The sequence below is a fragment of the Nothobranchius furzeri genome, chromosome 2, assembly GCF_043380555.1.
Source record: "Nothobranchius furzeri strain GRZ-AD chromosome 2, NfurGRZ-RIMD1, whole genome shotgun sequence".
NCBI lineage: Eukaryota > Metazoa > Chordata > Actinopteri > Cyprinodontiformes > Nothobranchiidae > Nothobranchius > Nothobranchius furzeri.
In genome coordinates, this window is record NC_091742.1 from 20,117,646 (window position 1) to 20,139,437 (window position 21,792).

The 21,792-nt window shown below is 39.7% G+C and overlaps 1 protein-coding gene across 17 annotated transcripts in view; it reads right to left on the reverse strand.

Annotated features, from left to right (window-relative positions):
* The window catches only part of LOC107378159 (neurexin-3b), a 455,269-nt gene that overhangs the window by 270,564 nt on the left and 162,913 nt on the right, over window positions 1-21,792 (reverse strand). For all 17 annotated transcript variants that reach the window (XR_011516660.1, XR_011516662.1, XM_054748395.2 and 14 more), the window contains one exon: window positions 156-359. Coding sequence is in view for 15 of the 17 variants with exons in the window: in XM_054748395.2 (XP_054604370.2) it covers window positions 156-359 (204 nt within the window). In the remaining 2 variants the exon portion in view is untranslated. The remainder of the gene's footprint in view (window positions 1-155; window positions 360-21,792) is intronic.

Here is a 21,792-nt window from a genome sequence, read left to right on the forward strand (position 1 = left end):
AAGTTCATGCAAAGGTGGAATACAGAACTGGTTAAGTACATGTTCTCGGCCGTAAAAAAACACACACACAAAAGAACAAGGCGGGAAGAATGACGCCACACCCTCCTGCATCTTAAGGGGTGTGGACGAGCCAAGAGAGATGGTTTATACGATACCTAGGTTGACCGTCAGTTTGACTCTCCCGCTGTCGAGCTCGAGCCGCAGAGTGTCTGCAGACTCACGGGACGTGGCGGCCATGAGCAGACCGAACGCCCGCTGGGACATGAAGCGCAGGGAGACGTCCTCGGCCTCCGTGTGCATGATGTTTGGGATCACTATCTTCATGTACATGCTGCCGTCAAAAGACAGGATGGACGCCTCTGGAGGAGAAAACAACAGGGACAGCTGATGAGTTTAAATCCAAGATTTAGGCTTTTTTATTATGAGTGGGACCTCTGATGAGACAGATGAAGAGAAGTAGACAAAAAGTGAACCCTCGTGAACATTGGAACATAAAGTAGTAAATGGCTCTGCAACGACTGTCAACCTCTGGAATAAAAAAGAGAGGGAATAATGTTTTTGCCCGTGTGTGAGATATTCCTTCTGATGAACTACTTGATAGATGAAACTAATTCATATTTGTATAGTGAGTCCAGTTCAAGATGGCATGCGCAGCTGATCAACATTACTTAACAAATAAAAGCAACTGGAAACATCACAAATGTGTACGTGCTGCATAACAACACTTATGACAGCCACACCAAGTGTCTCCACCTCCACTGTTGTTGAAAAGCTGCCATGTTGTTATTCTGAAGCAGAACGCCTCGTCTACTCACCCACGGTGACACAACCATGGTGTCTTCAGTGCATGAAATAAATTACAGGCTAACATCTAAGGAAATTCTATATTTAAACATGTAGCATTAAGAAATAAACTTTTATTTTAACAAAGGGCGTGTGCCATAGGGAGCCTTCTGATCGGCTCACGGGTCCCCGGAAGAACGAAAAAATGAATGCAAGTCAACGGGGCTAAAAACGCGATTTTCTAATCCGCTTTGCCTTACGCCCTGGATCACACACATGTACTGCAATTTCAACGAAGGCAATAATGGGTGTTTCGACCACGCCAGTCACGTAGTTTGAGATTTATTAGCTTGTAAAAGTTCGTAATTAGCATGACTACACACCAGAAATCGGCACGTTGCATATGTGGCGTCACCACATAATGTCCTCTCCCCTAATGTAGCAGACACCTTCTCTGCTGATTCCTGGACACTAAACCAACAACAGCCTTCCTTATCTTGATCTTCTTAGTCCCTACACCTCCAGCAGGTCCCTGAGGTCCAGTGATCAAAGCCTACTGGTTGTGCAGCACCAGGCTGAAGACCAAAGGTGACAGATCATTTGCTGCTGTGGCCCCCAGACTCTGACCTCTCTCCCCCTGAGCCTGAGATCAGTGGACTCAGTGGTCTCCTTTAAAAAGCAGCTTAAACTCACCTGTTCAAGCAGGCTTTGGTGTGACCTTCATCACCACTCTCTCTTTATTCTGCTCTTTCCGCTTATTCCACCTTTCCCGTGATCCACTGATTTAATCTTTTCTATTCGTTTTCTCACTCCTTTTCCTTATATTATTTATTATTTTTATCACAATGTATTTTTCTCATTAAAAATTTGTTTTATTGTTTATGTGAAGCACCTCGTGATTTTTATCCTGAGAGGCACTACATAAAATATTGTTTTCTTTCTTTTCTATCGTGAGCCAAGATGAGCGAGTCCATGAATGTTAAGTGACGGTGTGAGTCGACGTAGATCTGTCAGGATTTTCTAATCCTGGAGTTTCACCATCTATTTTCTATCAGAAGCTAAAGCAGGAAGTAGGTGTAGGAGACTATTTTCATGTTCAGACTGCATGAAAAACTCAGAGATGCTGATCATTTTCAAAAATATTAAGTAAAAGCTGTTTCTTTTTTTCTGTGAGCCTGCTCTCAGTCTAAGCTGAATTACTGAAATCAGTGGACTTCTTGTATCAGCAGGAGCTGATCTAGCGCAAAATTTGAGTATAAAGGGAAATGGAGGATATTCCCTTGGCCAATATTCCCCACTTGTCTCCATTCAGCTCTTCTCTTCAGTGACAATCGCTGACACATCTTGTTCAGAACTTTTCGTTGGCACTTTTGCTCTTTTCACAAGATCTTTTCCTTGTAACTACAAAACCCGAGTGGGGTATGCAACTCCAAACACGCTGTAACACCAAATAATATCCACACATAAACAGTAGGGAGACATGTCACAAGGCTGAGGGAAAGAGCTGTGTCAGAATAATGTGTTCCTTCTCTTTAGATTTAGGCGCAGAGTCAGAGATTTTTAGCAGACTGGGGGTCTCTTGGGAAGAAAGAGACAAATAAAAAATGGTATCAAGCTGCGAGACTCTTCGCTTGATGCCCAATTATCTAATGATAAAAGACAATTTTGTGCAAAGGAATGCACCAGAGTTTAGGTTGGAGGTTTTGCACCATCTCACGAGACACAAAGGTGACATAAACACGTACAGAAAAGCAAAGTAAGGCTAATTTCTCTAACAGTCTGAAAGGATGAATCCTGATTAAAGCAGAAAGTGCTGCCTCAAGAGTAACATTGCATTTAGTATCAAAAGTCAAGTAAAACCTTTAGGTTTGAGGTGTCTGAATTGCCCAGTACTAGCAGTGCTCCACTATATGCCAACACTTTTGTCTGTGTTGGTTTTAGGGTCTGTTCTGAGATACATTCTGTGAACGAGCTGTAGACTGTGTGAGCTCACTAGCCTGGAGGATAATAAAACCCTGGCTCACCATTGTTCTACCCTATTTTAGACTGCTCCTTCGCTTTTAGTGTCTCCTCTCCTCTAAAGAGAGAACACACATGAAAACAAGGCAGAAGCAGCCAAACCGCCATCTATGCATGCACAGAAATATTTCAGAGCTGACACATTTATCGATCAGTGGGCCAGGTTGAGTCCTGCGCCAAGAAAACGCAAAACCTTCCCATGAAAGTGTCTAACCAGAACTGTTTCCATGTTGACTTGAAAAATGTGCAGATATTTGGGACTAGAATTTGACATACCTGGAAATAATGTTTTCTAAAATTACTAAACAGGAGGTCTAAGGCAGGCTTCTATTGGATTTTAATTATGTATGAAGCTGGTTTTTCATGATTGTTTGGTTGAAAAGTAAACCAAGATGAGTCTCTGAGAGTCGGTAGGTGGTAGACCTACTGTTAACCAGTCAGCTGCAACAAAAACTCAGATTTCTTGATCTGTTTAAAATTCTATTTCCTGCTGGGGTACCTTAGTCCAGGCATTTTGATGGGGTACTTTAACATTGTTGCACTCCATGCACACGCACCATGATGAGAGTGAACTCCTAGACTGCAGCTTCCTCCCCTGAAGCGGGTCAAAGTGAGTCACACTGCAAAGCTGCTCAAAAATAGCTCCATGCAAACCAGAAATTCACTGAAGCATTAATTGTGCCTTTCGTTTCAGCAGATCCCACGTTAACTATGCTTATGAAGATGCAGGGACAACTGCGATTTGAAGAAGATTCCCCTTTCTATAAACATATGGAAGCATTTTGTTATATGTGCTGTCAAATTTGGGAGACTGGGGGTGCCGTGGTTTTCCCTATTTACCATCCATTCACTGGTCCTCCAGAGCCACGCCATCTTAAATGCTTATTATTTTTTTCATGAATATGAACTTAAGAAAGGATCTTCAATGACTAGTAATATTATTATTTTATAAGTGCATTCATAATTATGTATTTTTGTCCTTCATTGTGAAATGAGCCTCTGTAAAACAACAAATGAAAGTAGAATATGATCTAATTATAATTCCTAAAATCCCATTCAGCAGTATTTTATGAGTATATGTGACAACATTTGAATGAGAGGTATGAGTGTAGCAGATACAGTTGATTAGCTAATTACTTCTGACAGCGCGTACATTCTGCATTGGTCTGAACCCCCTCAGCCAAATAATCAACAAGACTGGCTATGGATACCGACTCAGGAGTGGAACCACAATCAGCCAACTCCTCAGACAACTCCTTCCAAACACACCCACATCACCCCGCTTCTCCTCCAGCTTCACTGGCTGCCAGTCAACTTCAGGGTTCATTTCAAGATCCTGGTTCTGGTCTATAGGGCCTTACATGGACAAGCACCATCTTACATTGGTGATCTTCTTAGTCCCTACACCCCCAGCAGGTCCCTGAGGTCCAGTGATCAAAGCCTACTGGTTGTGCAGCACCAGGCTAGAGACCAAAGGTGACAGATCATTTGCTGCTGTGGCCCCCAGACTCTGGAACTCTCTCCCCCTGAGCCTGAGATCAGTGGACTCAGTGGTCTCATTCAAAAAGCAGCTGAAGACTCACTTGTTAAAGCTGGTTTTTGGATGACCTTCTTCACCAACTCTCTCTTTATTCTGCTCTCCCCACCTATTCCACCTTCCTCAGGATCCACTGGTTTCCCTCTTTCCTGTTCACTCTCTCTCTTTCTTAACATTTTTTAATCACAATTGCCTATTTTTTGCTCATTTTAAATATATATTTTAACCATTTTCTAAATTATTTATTTTTACATTTTTTGTTTTTGTGAAGTGCCTCGTGATTTTTATCTTGAGAGGCGCCATAGAAATACTTTCTTTTTCTTCTTCTTCTTCTACATGGATAAGGCCAAGAGCGAGCGACTCACTGATCCACACCACTAGGATCTACAGCACTGATATCGGAATGTCATTCAGACTTGAGAAGTGTGGTCAACGAACACTTTACATGTTACAGTTTTAGTCTGTAACACAAATAACTCCACAGAAGCTTTGTGATCAGAACCTGACAGATCTGTTGCTTCATAAATGAAAGACTAGCTAAATTGCAGGAATCTGAATTTATGTTCTTCATCACACCTACTTGTCATTAATCAGTCTGTGCTGGACTCAGATTGGATTTAAATGGCTTTTATGCTTTGCAAATAAGAATTAACTAGAAAGTACATCTCATTTGTTGTGGCTAAATTGAAGATAGTCAAGGTTTATTTGGAGGGGTTATGGTTGATTTAGAGGAGATTCAAACAAGTAAGATGTAAAATTCAGTGTGATTGCCAAAACAGGGACTCTTCTTTCACAGTTTTCATGCATAATAAAGTGTTTTAAAAAATACAGAATTCCTGCAACTCCAACTGGTTAACAGTTAAGACATGAAACATATTTTTCTGCATGAGATGCACGCAGTTAAAATTAGACATGTTATTTTGTCCCATCCTGCCTCTGGTCACTGTGAAGATGTACTGGCTCCTTTTACACAAACATCAAATATGTGTATGGCACCCAGAGAATGCCGTAAAAAACACATGGTCATTAATTTGTTCATCGTTCACTAATCCAGGTCAGGTTGTGGGGGCAGCTGCTCTAGCAAACGATCCTCTCCTCAGCAACCTCGCCACTTGATTATTTGGCCATTACCCAAAGCTCATGACCATAGGTGAGGTTTGGAACGAGGACTGGTAAGATGAGAGTTTTGCTTCCTGGCTAAGCTTCTTCACCACTACGAATCGGTTCAGTGCACCGACTCACCTGTTCATCTCCCCCGTTCCACCCTATGGCTGAACAAGCTGCCCATAAAAGAAATTACCAGAACTGATGACAAATGACAGCAACAATGCAAGCCTGTGAAACACGGGGCTTAAAAGAACACATCAGATTGATATCAGTTATCAGCTAGGTATAGTACAGAAGAAAATCCTGAGCCAAAGACAGAACCATGAGGTACCTCAAAGACCGTTTTGATTCAAACTGACCCGTAAAACTCTAGTTAGAGAGAAGAAAACACATTTTAAACTACACCTGTATTACTGATTAGACAAGAATAAAGCTATGACTGTTGTTTTTTTAATGACTAGATGTTTTTTTGCAGAAAGATAAACTATGATCCGTATAAACTCTCCAAGCAAGACCTTCAAAAAAAACTAGCATGCACAGGCTTTCTTTTATTTAAATATACGCTGGGATGCTCCAATCTGATCATGTGATCAAACCCGATTTCCAATCATGGTTATTTCCAGGAAATCAGAATTGGATGGGAAAAACTGGATTTAACCATTTAAAACCACAAACATATTTTTTAATTAATCTTGAGAACAAGATTTTCAAACAGAAAATCAATGGCTTAGTTTTAAATTAAGCAAGTTCCTCTACATCAATAATCTTTGTTTCACAGATAACAATGCCATAAGTCCCACAATATAAGGTAGTCCTGTACTTCACACACCATCACATATAGCTGTTAGCTAACATAGAGCATACTTGTTGCCTCAAGGGAGAGAGATTGTCTATAATTTGGATGTAATTTTAAATGGACAGCAAAGGGAGCGTAATAGACACGTGTAATCTGTGAAAACTGGGCATTTAATGTGGTGGAAAAGTTGGTGTTGTGTGCAACACGATGTATCTGATGCGCCACCTGCTCAGTTTGCTGCAACAATTCGGATACGCCAGCCCACATAAATAAAAAAAGTGTAAAAAAAAATTTGTCAACGGACCACAAAAATGCCAAGTCAGCAGTATATTTATCACACTGATGAGTTAGGGGTTATGCAGTCTGCTTGAGCAGCGGTATGATCTGCTTTCTCTTCCTACCTTTACAGATTCAGCTGCACTACAGGTGTTTTACAGAAAAGAATGACCGTCATGTGCCGTGCCATCCATGTAGCTCAAAACAGCCGCACGCCGAGTAAACAATTTAAAATATGAGCGACAATGATCTTTTTACATTTATTCTTAATATGAACACATTTCTTATTAATATACTGTAATAATAATATTAACAATAATGACAATGATAATAATAATAATAATAATAATTGCTTCCCGTAGCAGCTGTAAAGAACCAAAGAGGGGAATCAATTATTAGCTTAAAAGACCGAACATGAAACTGCATGAAGTGAAGACTGCCGCTGTGAAAATTGTCGCTCATCCCAGTGGTTTTGCTAATAACCCACATCTAGAAGGCAATGCAGGTGATGGTGCTCCATGCTTGTCTGTCTGAAGTTGTAGGAAGAACTTCTTTGAAAACATCAGGATGGAGGGCGCCTCGGTGGGCATGCTGCTCTATAATTTGACATTTCTGAGGAGAGTTATTAGCAGCACTGAGGACGTCATTTCAAATGGTAATCAAGCTGCTGCTTGCTATTCAGTGTGTGTGTGTGTGTGTGTGTGTGTGTGTGTGTGTGGCAGTTACATTATGCCTTAGTGTGTGAGTATGTTTTTCAGTGAACTTCACATTTTACATAATTAGCAGTTCAAGTCGAGCAGAAGATAGAGGACGAGCAGGAAGAGGAGGAGAGTTATTAGGAGAGAAGCTTTGCAAATATTGAGTGCAATGGGGGAGTAGGGTTAACCCAAACTGTGTATTTTTTTAGAATAACTTAGCAATAAGTTTTTTTTTCTCTTCAAAAATCATCTTTATCCTAAGAGACATGATGAATTCAGCATGCACTGTGCTCATGTCCATAGTGTGTGTGTATTGCATGTTTCTGCAGTGGTTTTTGCTTTATTAATACAGCAGTAGAAAATACCTGCACCTTACAGTAAAGGCCCTTCCTCCCTGCATGAATGCACTCAAGACACGGGCGGAAACCAAGAGGAATCTGACGACCCCAGACCCAAAGACAACATCAACTAGGGGCTGGTACCAGAAGTGAGCAAATCCTCATTGACTCTCATGTTAAAAATGCCAACTTCACAGCATAAACAGGTTTACAGCGTGGTACAAAAAAAAAACATTTTAGGTTTAATAGATCCAGTTTACAGTCACGACAACTCCGAGGGGGTGATTTTTTTTCTAACTCTTCTGTTTAGGTGTAATTAAATGCTTGAAATTATGAATAATTCAATGTGATTGACAGGTAAGCCGTCAGAGCTGGCGCTAGCTGCTAGCTCCGGGGAAGGCCTGAGCCTGGGACTCACGTTAATATATGTTCGGCCATTTTGACTCTGAACTTTAGCTGTGCTGTCTGTGTGTTCATGTTTGGATGTTAATCATAGAATTATTTGGACAAGGATGGCACGTTGCGGTACTAAGAGATCATCCAAGCAGTTTCTGCTTCATTTTTATCAGAAAGTAAAATTATATTTCTATACTTTATTTTGATGGTTGAATGGGGGAATGTGCTGTGCATTTAACATAACACCGCTTGGTTAAAGATGAGTTGAAATATGACGTGTTGGTGGGGCTACTGGCTGGGTACCGACAAGTAAGCTAGCGGAGGTTTCTGGGCTGCCCTGGTCCATTGCTATCAAGGATCGGTGAGGCCGCCACTGCAGAAGGGAGGAATACCGAGCTTCAGTTTCTTTCTCCCTTCTCCAGTAGCGGCCCTGTGTTCAGAGATCTGTAAATCTGCCACTCCAGCTTCCAAGAGGCAGCCGAGTGAGCCGCGTAATGGCCTATCCCATCTCCCGACCAGGAATAGCTGCTAGATGCAGGCGGCCGGCTGCTCCCATCTCCCAGGGCAGCCGAGCTGTGTGGCTACCTGACTTTGCACAACTCCCATGCAAGGCTGTAGTCGTCCTACCTGCCTGTAGAGCTCTCTGATGCTTTCTGATGCTGCTTGACTTTTGAGTCGCTCAGTCGCCTTTTTCTGGCTAAGAGCGCCCGACAACCTCTGTTACCTTCAAGCTAGCTCTTAACTACATTGGTTCAGTTTATGGGTGTCAATCATTGCTCCCACACTCACAGCTCAGTCTCACCTCCACCTCTTTTCCTATTTTTGGAGTGTAGGGACGTGACGAGACTCGTGACACGGCCACGATGGCGGCGCTCGGAACCGCCCTTTTGGCTTTATAAGAGCCACACAGAAAGCTGGGGGTGGGGTTTGTCCATTTTTTACACAGTCATTGGCTGAAACGTACAATGAAAACAAATGACTCCCAGAGAACAATACAACCAAAAATTGACCCCGAAGACAAAACAGCATGCTCCCAGATATGCTCTCATCAAATAACCTAAACATTGTAGCCTCCAGAAATAGTCAGTTTTTCATTTACAGTGTGACCTCTTCAGTATCTGGTCATATGGAGACATAAGTCTTAACTGATACCTTTAATCTGCAAGAAGGATACTGTTGCTTGACCAAGGTCTCTCTCCAGCTTCCTCTTATCTAAGACTGCTTTGCTTCACAGAACAAGAAGGATGAACTTTCATAATCAGATAATATAATTAAATGAACTTTTATAAGAATGAACCGTTATAAATAATGATGAAATGGAATGAACAATATGGTTAAATGGAATACTTGAATAATCATGTAATGAATGAACAATATAGTTAAATGAAAAGTTTGGATAAATCTGTGAATAGATTAATAAGGATGAAATGAAATGTATAACCCATATATTTAATCAGCGTACGTGACTGGACAAGACACACTCACCGTATCTCCATGACACAAGTTAAAGTTAACGTTACTGCACATAGATATTTTCTTATCCACAAAATCAGCATCTTCGTATCTGAGGGAGGTGTGTATCTGAGGTTTGTTGGCAAAACCCCATTACAGCTCAAATTCTGGTTGGCCTAGTAAATCACAATATAGGTTAATAAAACTTAAAATCTCTTCCCGGGTTTAGTCAGTTGAGCCTAACTCTGACTGGCCATCGGGGGAAGCCTCTTCTCCCATTGCATCTTTTGACAAGCTGTCAAAACCTGTTGCACGCTTCAGCTGACCGCAAATGTTTCCTTCAAAATAAAGCTGAACCAGCTCCGACTCCTTCAGAGTCCTCCATAGATGCAAATAACTACCTGTCGTGATCTGGAGACATCTCGAGATCATCTAGTGGCACTGCGGTTTCTTCTACGGACTTCGGTACCTTTGGGGTCCACAGACTTCCACACATTCCGGATCTACCATGAGGGCCTTCAAAAGGGTACGTAGACGTGACAGATTGCGTCTGATGTGATTTTATAAATCATTACTTATAGTTTACAGCAGAGCAAATTCACTCCCACTGAGAACTCAGTTTCTCCAGATACGAAAGTTCGGATAACATCACATCCACACATCATTCACACCTCACATTCCATCCATCCATCTATCCATGTTTCCGCACATAGGGTGGGGGAGGTACCAGGAACAAACATCCTACCACTGGAGGGCAGCAGAGTCAAAGAGAGCAGCTGCTATCCACACAGGTTTATTATTATTTTTTTTAACCGTGTCCTGTCTGGCTGTGAAGCAGACAGAATTGATGTCTGAATGCTGGTGACAAGCTTACAGATTTACTCTCAGGTGGAGCATCAAAGCGTCTGCTTTTACTGTCACGCCTGATACTTAAAACTTTATTGTTATTGTTTTTGAATGCTTTGTAATTCCGACCAGACACGGAGTCAGAGGTGAAAGAGAAAGGAAAAGAAAAAAGGTGGGGAGAGAGGGGGGAAGGGGATGGGGGGGTTCCACAAAAATAAACACACAGGTTTTTGCCTGACAAGGAACAGCAAAGGCAAGAAATTGGTTGATTAGAAATAGAAATGGGGACAGAAAGTCTAACAGCAGCTGATTTAGATCATTTAGACACGTCAGACTCGGAACATCATCAGCTGCTCAAACGTGAAAGAAAACAATTTCTATCCAAGCTATTTTATTAAAAATCTAATCTTTCATTTGGCTCCACCAGCTCCGGAGTGGTGTGTATTTTCTAGTTTTTAACATTCTGCCTCTGTGGGAAAAATCCTCCATGCTGCTGAGAGAACTTTAGAGACTTGTCAATTTCTCACATGACCGAACACACTAAAGGCTTGATTTCCTCAGTGTTTTCTCTCTCCCTTTTTGTGTGTGCATATGTGCATGTGTGTGTGTGTGTGTGTGTGTGCATGTGTGACTGAGAATGAGTGATAGGGAAAACCATTCAAGAGGACGGGAGTAAGTTGCAGAGCGAGAGAGAAAAACTCCAGATGTAAGTAAGATAGAGAAGCAGGAGGAGATAGAAGCTGCTTCCTGCTGAATGAGTAGCTTTAAATAACCCACTACACTTCCCAGGCACGTGTTTAATTACAAATGGGGATTAGGGACTAACAGCATAGTGTTAAAAAAATGAAATGAGCAGATCGTCGTAAAGTGCAGGAGGATCTGATCCTCTCCTGGGTGAACATTGTCAAACAAGACACCGTCTCTGCTGCCATGTTTCTGGCATTTCTAACAAGTCAGTCAACGTCTCTGCTGCCATGTTTCTGGCATTTCTAACAAGTCAGTCAACAATTTGCTTCTTTTCTCCCTTAATCTCTCTTTTTCTGTTTCATTTGCTTTTACTGCTCTATAAAAACTGGTACAGCATTGTGCCAGGAGCTCTGAAGAGTTTCAGCACCATCACCTCGACACAAGGCTACATTCTGGCTCCAGAGGCAGAAGATGGAGCCTTTTAACGACTCGGATCTCCTCAGCAGGAACAGAGAGGAGAGGGCATTTCATTTTATTGCTGCTCTATGTTTTCAGGGAAATTACCGTGGCTGAATACCACAAGAATTAAATTTCAATGACCTCCAAACACTGGGAGTTAATGTAAACCTTCATAAAGCCTTTTCCGAAAATGAAAAGCAAATAAAGACGCCGACATTCAAATGAAGCTATTACAAGTTGGAAGAAAAATCAAAATGCTGATGCATTATTGAAGCCGAGCCAGAGAAAACACACTAAATACTTCCAAAGCAATTGTCATGCTAACTTCCAAAATCATTTAACCTTGGGGAGCAGATAAGAGTTTAAAGATGAGGATACAGAGTGAACAAAAGGGGCATCGATGAAACAGAAAATGTATTTCATGCAAATGATGTCCCAGGCAGTTTCAGTGCACGCTTCCTCTTCAAATTAATCAGGATTCATTTCACACGCCTCCTCGAGCTGAAAATCTAAAAAAGCAGCTCAAAAACAGTCTTGGTTGGGATGTGGTTTATGTTAAAGAAAGAAATGATGCATAGCAAAATACTTACCCAACCCTAACCCCAAATAACTGATTAATGAAGAAACTTAAAGAGACAATGTGTGGATTTTACTATTAAGTACTGGGAACATCCTTCAAAGTGTTGCTGAAAATGAATGACACGATGCCCAGTTGTTGAAAAATATTGGCGGCTTCATAACATATAACCATAAAAACTGGTCTAAATTACATTGGAGCGGGTCTAAGTCTCTGGGTGACAGCATGTTTCCTTTTACGGGAGCCCATGAGGGCAAAATGCATTTATGATTTGTAACAAAGAGTTACAAAACTTTCTTTCTTAAATGTTGTTTTACACATTTACCTCTTCACTTGTAGCCAATGATGAAAGGGAGTCTGATGTGCTTGTATTTTTTTTTTGTGCTAAAGTTTGCACTCCCCAGGGTTTTTTGACCCTAATGGGCATCTGTTGGTAAGGTCTTACTGCAACACAAAAACACTGCTTGCTTGCAATGATTTAGGTATCTACTGCCCCCTATAGCCAGGACAATACACACTGTCACTTTAAACAACAAAAACCCTGTAGTGGACGATTACTCATCACTTAGCGGATTCCATGTTTCTCGGGGACAGTTATTAGTGTAGCGCCACTTGGATATATATATATATATATATATATATATATATATATATATATATATATATATATATATATATATATAATGGAGGTAGATGAGAATGAACGGAGATAAAATGAGAGACAAAAAAAAGGGAAACTAGAACTGCAAGCAGTTGTCAACGGGTTCCAAGCCAACCAGCGCCAGTCCCCCACCAGGCCCTGCCCTCAGCTTCGCCACTCCTCACGCGGTCCCGCCCCAAAAACACGTTCTCCCGCCAGCGCCCCGTCAGCTCACTTCAGCTGGTGCAGTGAAAGTAACACTCAGGATATGTCATTAAACCTCTTGCGCACACATATCTTTCACAGGCATGGCTGATGTCTCAATCATGATTACAATGGAATTCCACTGTTTCCATTTTAAAGAACATGAAGATTTAATGAGTGAAGTCATGAGACATCAGGTTTTGTCATTTTATTGATTCTAAATATAATGCTTTTTAAAAAAATAAATATTTTGAGATGCACAATTAAACTGACCGAAACAAAAACTCCATTATAAAATCCATATTTGATCTAAACATTACCCAACAATAATCTATAAATAAACAGAATATTACAAATAACATAAATACTTGATAATGTATTTAGATTTAATAGAGTTTCATTTTGTGACTCACTGATCAAATCATTTAAAAAAATCCTGAAAAATCCATAAATCATCATAAAATTACCAAAATATTCTCACATGGCAATGTTAACATGCAGAATAATATGCTGTTGTTTTTAAATCAGTAGATTCAAAGCTTTATTAAAGAAAATTTGGTTAATATAAGTATAAGGGGCACTGCCAAAATTAAAATATTCATAAAAAATAGTGCTACTTTCTAAAATTAGTAGAATAATCTCAGATCACCATAGGTACATGTGGAATGTTATAGTTTATATTTACTGTATACTTAAAAAACTTTCTAGCAAAATGATTTACTTTTTTGTCCAACTGTACAGAAAAACTGACAAAAAGTAAAACATTCATTCAAAATCTATGCGTTTGTACAAAAATCTCAAATATTCACAGATGACCTCTGTTATATGAGAATTGTGCGTGCATTTTTGTTGGGATCATAAATTTAAACTTTTCTTACAATAAAATAATATTTGTATTAGTGGCAGTCACCAAAAATAAGTCCTATAACTGAACACAAGGGGGTGCTCCAATCCAGACGACATTTTACGTGCTTCATAAACCAACAAAGAGTGAACATTGTAGCAAATTTCAAGAAGATTGTGATAACACAATTTGCGCTAAAACTGCTGGCCTAAAAATGTATTTTCGTAAATATAAAGGGCAAACCTCTTTGTGGAGCTGCGATTTTTATGACATAAGCTCAAGGCTACCCAGTTAACACAACTGGCAAATCTTAGCCTTTTACATGCAAATAATTATTTTTAGGAAATTTTTCAAATGGGAACATTTAAATGATCATTAACCACGCCCACTTTGATCAATCATTACCATATTGATAATGTAGTCTTAAGACTCTATAATGATGACAACCACTAAGTTTCGTGCAGATCCATTTAGTCAGTTCAGCAGTATAATTTCTTCCTATTTATAACGCCCCTTATTGTTGAATCAAGCTGAAAATCAAGATACACACTTGGATTGGCCTTAGGTATGAAGTTTATGAAAAACTTTGAAAAATGTCAAAATCTTTTGAAGTTATGCTAAAAAAACTTTTTCATTCCCAAAAGATTATTTTAAAAAATCAAATTAATTTAAAAAAAAGCAAATTATCCAAAATCCCTTCACTTCGTTTGGTCAGCTGCTCCTCCTCTCTTGTCAGGCAAAGTTGTGATGTGATTGTGTTTGTCGGCCGGGAGGAGTTAACGAAAGTATGTTGGACTTACTATGCAAATTTCTACTAATTTGCATAAGTTTAAAACATTTTTTAAAATACTCATCTAAATTTGACTGACTCAATGAACATACAGGATGAGATCATTTGTTTTTTTTTTACAAAAGAAATGGGGAGAAACATGCCAAAAACATTTTTTGGCTACAACAGCGCCACCTATTGGATAAAATTGAAAATTGTTTCTGTGATTGTAGATGCCACTATGACTGATATGAATTGTAACTTTCTGTACAGAATATATATTTTCCATGAGTTAAAGGGCGAAACATTTTAAAGCCTATAAGCCACGCCCACTTTTTAATCTTTTTCGAAATATAGCTTAAAGGTCCGATGATAAACATATCTGCAACATTCTGTGGAATCCATCAAGCCGTTTTGCTGGAACAAACTTTTTGACTCTTTAGCGCCCCCTAATGGTGAATCCAAACAAAATTGCGGAGATAGGGCTTACCGCTCATACTTTGTAAGGGTCTAGAGTCTCATCATTTTATCTAGAAAAATGGTGAAGATATCATCAATTATCACATGTGCTAGATAGCGCACTGAATTTGACATGGGGTCATTAGCCCAATTTTCAATAATTCCACTTTTTTCTTCGTCACAGCAACTTAGCTTAATCCATAGATCATATGTACAAAGTTTGGAATTGATTCGATGAAAAATGACGAATAGGTGATTAAAACTAAGTTTCGCATTTTTTGCGATCTAGCAAAAAATCTAGTTAGGTGGAAATGGGCGTGGCCAATACAAAAAAGATGCAGAATCATCCAAGGATCATGTCCATATAAAGTTTTTTGACTGTAGAACCTATGGTTTGGGAGCTAGTAGCTCAAACGAATTCACCTCCGTAATAGCGCCACCTAGGTGACTCGGGGTCCAAATTTTCGAATCTGAGTAGCGGTCAGGATTTTCCATCAGACTGCCATATCAGATTTTTCCTGGCAATTTTAGGCTCTTGCCCCCATACAGTATTAGCGGAGAAGAAGAATAATAAAAAAATCCGTAGAAAAACAATAGGGTTCCAGTGCCCTTTGGGCTGGAACCCTAATAATAAATAATAATGAAAAATTCGTAGAAAAACAATAGGGTTCCCTGCCCTTTGGGCTTGGAACCCTAATAAATTCATGTTACTGCCTGTGAAACATCCCTAGCTGAAGTAAACAAAACAGAAAATAAACCACAGATGTTTTTGGATGCATGCTGCTATCTTTCGCCTTTCATGTTATCACAAACACTAACAAAATAACGAGTGGTCTTGCAGTTCTGCGGTTATTTTGTGACTTTGTGGGACTAGCTATGTAAAACACTTTCACTGCCATTTTGCATCTGAAAAGCCCCCAGCGTTAAAGGAACTCAGGGGGTAAAACACTTCTATTACATTACATGATACACTCTTGATCCTATTGACTCCAATAAATTACAATAAACACAAATTAATATTATTTATGTATTTGTTTATTCATTCATCATCTATTTTTGCTCTCCATTTAGACTTTCATCCCAGCATTAGAATTTTATATCACTGTAGAATGACACAGAATATATCACAATTACTGAACAATATAGTAGATGCTTATAAAAACAGATTTCTGTAGAATATTTATTAAAGTTATTGAACAGAAGATACCACTTATGATAGAAAATAGATTATTAGAATATTATATGTTTGAGGATCTGCTTCAATGTCATCTTCCTCCTCTTCATCATCATCATCACCGATGGTGAGATTGGCTGGCACAATAACTTTCCTCCATTTTCCATTGAAATGTTAGTTTAAGACCGCAAAATATATTCAGTATTTGAATTGTTAGTATTGCTGTTAACATGATTATAGGGCTGGGCAATAAATCGAAAATGTATCTTTATCGACATTTCTGACTCTTATCGAGATAAATTTTCCCACGCAATTAAATTTGATAATAAAATAATGAAAAGATGTGTGTAGGTTGGCAACATTCATGTCCCTTTAAGAAGCTGTACCAACTTGAGTCATGTAAAAATGTCACTCAACGAAATACATGTGACAGCCCCATCTAGTGGACAACTTTTGTTCCTGCACTTACCTGTAGTTATCGTCCATTTATCGTTATCGAGGTGAAATACTCAATATATCATCATATTGATTTTAGCCCTACATGATTAAGAAGATTATGTCTATGAAACAAGAGATTGAACCTAAAAAGATACAGTGCAGGCCAAAAGTTTGGACACACCTTCTCATTCAATGTGTTTTCTTTATTTTCATGACCATTTATATAGGTAGATTGTCATTGAAGGCATCAAAACTATGAATGAACACATGTGGAGTTATGTACTTAACCAAAAATGTGAAAAACTGAAAACATGTTTTATATTCTATTTTCTTCTAAATAGCCACCCTTTGCTCTGATTACAGCTTTGCACACTCTTGGCATTCTCTTGATGAGCTTCAAGAGGTAGTCAGGTGAAATGGTTTTCCAACAGTCTTGAAGGAGTTCCTAGAGGTGTTTAGCACTCGTTGGCCCCTTTGTAAATGGTTATGGTCATGAAACTAAAGAAAACACATTGAATGACAAGGTGTGTCCAAACTTTTGGCCTGTACTGTACATAATGTATTTGACTTGTTCAGGGCATATGATCAAATAGGGCAGCTTTGATTTTCATGCTATGATTTCACCAACTTCCTTACGTTTAACATGTACAACACATATGTCCTTCTTAGCAGAGCTAGTCAACCTTGTGATGTGAGTGTTTTATTAACCTAGCATTGTTAGTTTTAGAGATCTGACCATAAACACGAGAGGAGACTGAGGAGGTTTCTGGATCTGCAGACACACTAATATTTGGCACATCATGGCCCCGCACCGATTAGTCAAATGGTGCCATGACATAAAAGGAGACTAGCTTAATCTCTGATGATTAGTTGGTTGAAATCACATTATTCTGAGTTCGTGAAAAGGTGCACTGGCATCATTTATAATGTGAGTGGCCCTGTAAAGGGTTAACACAAGGATTTCCAAAAAATGTTTTGTCTTCTCACAGGGGGACCCTTATATGCTGACAGACAGATATTCACAGGAAGTTGGTGAGTTGTATTTTTTCACAGGGATCATCAGATGTACCAATAATGTTTAAAAGTGCAAAAAGTATGGAAAACTTCCAACTGCATGTCAGAGCAGCCCAAAACATTCATACCAAACTCGGGTCAGTTCCTGGAATCACAGTGACTGCTGTCACCTTTTACATTGTGCACACATAAAATATACATTATTTATTCCCATTCAGTCAAACTAAATGCATGTTTTCCACACAAACTGAGGTGTCAGCCACAACGAAAGCTTGTTTTCTTTACAGACTTGAGGACTAACAAGTGTTGAGAGCAAAACAGGTGATTCATGTAGTGGAACACGGGTGGTGAATGAATAAATATGAAGAGTTACTGTCTTGGAGTTCACAAACACAGTGTGTTGATGCTTCAGATATACCACCTGGGCTGAGGCATGACATGCTAAATGATGCAAACCAGTTGACACATTCAGTTCCAGAGAAGCCTGACTGTGAGCCACGGGTCAAAATCTCAGAATGTGATGCCTTGAAAAAAAGCCCAATCTAGTAATTTGTTACGAGCCCGGTGAGTTGCGGTCCCTGCATCAGAAGGCCAGCGGCCCACGGGGCCTTTCCCAGATGATTTTCCCACTGCTGAAGGTTCAGCACCTTGGAGAGCGCTCTCTCTTTTGCAGCGGCTGCCTAACAGATCTCCAGTGGAAGATTCAGCACCATGGAGAGCAGCCTCTACCAAGAAGCTTCCTGCAAGAATGCAAGCTGAAACCTTAAATCGTAATTTACCTCTTATCATGGAAATAATCATGCTGATCAAGCCATAGAAAGGTGTCCACCACAGGACTGAAAAGTGTTTTCTACAAGGCTCATTGATCAACAGTCATTTCCTGTAGTCCGTGGCTCACCGTCCCCATCTGTTCACACAACCTCCCTCATTTCTTGTGCCTGCAACACTTCATTTTACACCCTTCCACCCCGTTTTCCCATGTATGTCCTTGTTGAAGTGTCACCTTTTCTGTCAGCTGAGGGAAAAGTCACAAGGTGCTCAGCTCCTTCTAAAGGTGAGAAGGGGGCTGAGAGATGGAGACACCAGCACAAAGACACAAGGGATCATGGTGGGTATTTTGGTTTTGATTTCAAACAGAAAGAGAGATCGAAACAAACACAGAACTTTTTTTGTTTTCTAAATGCTTAGTTGTCTGCTAGTCAAGGTTGAATGACAGTGATTTATTTATAAACCTACTTTGTAAGGTAAAAAGTTAACGAAGGTGTTGAAGGAGGTTTTCATCATGAATCCCGAGCTTCTCAAACTTTCTAAATGAATTTCATTTCTGACAGGAAATCTCCTGGAGAAACAACTAAAACACTCCAGATGTGTAACTGAAGGGAAAAGAACAACAAGCTGTAAACGAAGTAGACGGATAATCCCTCACATAGAAGATAAATATGTTGCTGTCAGCAGAATGTTTATTAAAACACGTACTTACTGCATGACTGTGAAGATGACTATTGCCATATAAAAGGCTTCAGCACTGCTGCAGTTCTGCCTCATTATGTATTTATTTTTTTAAATCAGTAATTTTCTTAGCTATGTTTAGTCTTCCCTCTGAAGACTGTTCCACACCTTTGCAGTTTTTAATGGTTATTTGTCATAAAAGACTATGGCACATAATACAGGACTGGTTATCATTACTCGGGTCACTTCCTGTGTGTAAATGAGGGCATTATTAAAAATCATAAACATTTCTTTTGGAAACATTAACATGTGTTTTCACATGGATCTGAAATGTAAATGTGATGGTTTGATGACCTTTTCTATAACTGCATTATACGTTAGAAATATAACAAATATCTAAGATGGTTTATCTGGGTATTTATGACAACTTCTTACATTCTGAGTTCAAATCTGTAATGTGTGTTAACATTAGGGGTTTATCTATCCCTAAACACCCACATGCTGTTAGGGTTAAAACTAGACACAAATTCATTGACCATGCATGTTTTTGGCCAGAGGGAGGAAAGAACAGTAACTTTCTTACTGTAAGAAAACCGTGTTAACAATTTCATCAACATGCATTTAAGTCAGAGCCTGCAGCTTAATAACATATCTTTGAAATAATGCATTTATTTCAGTACAAAACAAACAACTGGATTCAGTTGACTCATGTAACCAAGAGGGTGATGACGGAAGCAAAAATGTATGAAGGACACCAATCTCCTTTACCTTAGAGGATTAGACACCGTAACACCTAAACATACAGAAATAATCAGTGAACCTACATTTTCTCCACTACACGAAGAAAAGTGCAACACATGATCCAAGACAGATACAAGGCATTTGAACTAAATTTCCTCCACTGTAACAACAATTACATTTTCTTGATAAAACAACTATAACAGCATATAATTGTATCTTTTACCATGGTTAGAGTCTTTTCAGATAAAGTCCCTCTCAGGTCATAACTGGGTTTTTTCATTTGAGTCTGGATATGGTAACGTAGAAGTTTTTATATCTCTATCTATCTATCTATCTATCTATCTAGATATATATATATATATATATATATATATATATATATATATATATATATATATATATATATATATATATATGCTTCACAAACAGGTAGGTAGACATTTGCCCTTTTACGTAAACATTATTTGTATTGAGCGTGGTCCGATTGTTGAATCTGCTTGTCATAGACCTGCTCTGTCCTGCATGTCCTACTTTCACTCATCTCCTCACCTTTCTGAAGTGCTGTTTGTTTAGCTTTCCTCTGCTATTACATATGTGTCCCCATCAATACTTACAGATGCATCACGGTAATATAATAACTGTCCCAGGCATCTTGCATGTGTGACCCCTCACTCTCTTTTACGGCGCTCAGAGGTTTTCTGCTCTTTCTACCAAATCTGCTTTTCCTGAGATCCACTGATTACCTTTTTCTAATTATTTTTCTTTTTCCTTTTCCCCACATTTCTTTTATTCACAATTTTTACTTTTCCCATTTTTATGATATTTTTAAAATCTGTTTTTATTAAAATAATATTAATTATTATTTTTTGTCGATCACTGAGTGTAAACATAATTTAGACAAGCACCTCGATTACGCCACAGTCATCGAAAAATGAGGATGGTTAGCTGATCCCAGGAAACAAACTCATATTGTCATGTTCTGTGTCCCTTTGTTCCCCAGCCCCTCCAGTTCCCACTCCAGGTTCTCCTTTTGTGTTTCATAGCGCCCTCATGTGTCCTTTGTCTGCGTCTCATTTATGTGTCTCCTGTGTTCCTTTATGGGCCATTCCCATCTGTACCGGGTCGGCCCGGGCCGGGTAGCCCCAGCCTGGCCCGGTTGATTCCACACATCCTTGCCTTAAGCCCATGTGGGCTGATTCTACCCACCAATCAGAGGCTTGCTCTAATGGAAGGTGTGAATTTGCTGTCAGCAGTGGGTGTGTTGGCCCTGGTCGGCCTGAAGCAGACCCCCTCGAGAAGAGGGCTGAGAATGAGCCTTGGTTGGCCCGGAAAAATACCAGGCCACCCAGATATGTAAACAACCTACGCTACCCGGCCCGGGCCGACCCGGTACAGATGGGAATGGCCCATTAGTCTTCTCCAGTCACCCCTCTGCAGTGTTTAATAAAAATGAAAAGCTGAAACTATAGTCTCTGTAAAATGTTTTGTCCCACTGGTTTTTGTAGTTCTCCTTCCCTTTAGAATTTTAGTTATATGGTTGCTTTTCTGTTTTCAGGTTCATGTTAGTTTCTTCCCTGATTAGTCATCGCTTTCACCTGGTCCTCCCCCCACACTCCACACACCTGCAGCTCATCTGCCTCCCATTATGCCCTAGTGTATTTAAGCCCTGTCTTGTCTCTGTGTCTCGTCAGTCCATTGTTGTTGTCAGTGTTGTTTTGTCCGTCTCACGTGTTCTCCTGATCTTGCTCATGAAAGAGCTTCTGTTTTGCCAGCATTTGCCTTTGGATTTATGCTCAGCCTCCTAAAATAAAAGGATGTTTACTTCATATCCACTTCTGCCTCGTGTCATCCTGGGTTACTGCATTTTGGGTCCAAACCATCCTCTCAACGTGACACATATGCATGCAAATATTTTTGGAGGACATCATTTCGAAATTACCAACAGCTTTTGGAACCTAATGTTAGATGCTAATTTTCACGTTTTCTTGTCAGGTGGGGAAGGACACAATAGGCAGTGATTAGCACTCACAGATTGAGTGTGAACCTCAGCTAATGCCGTGTTTCATCACTCTGAGGTGAACTTTAACCG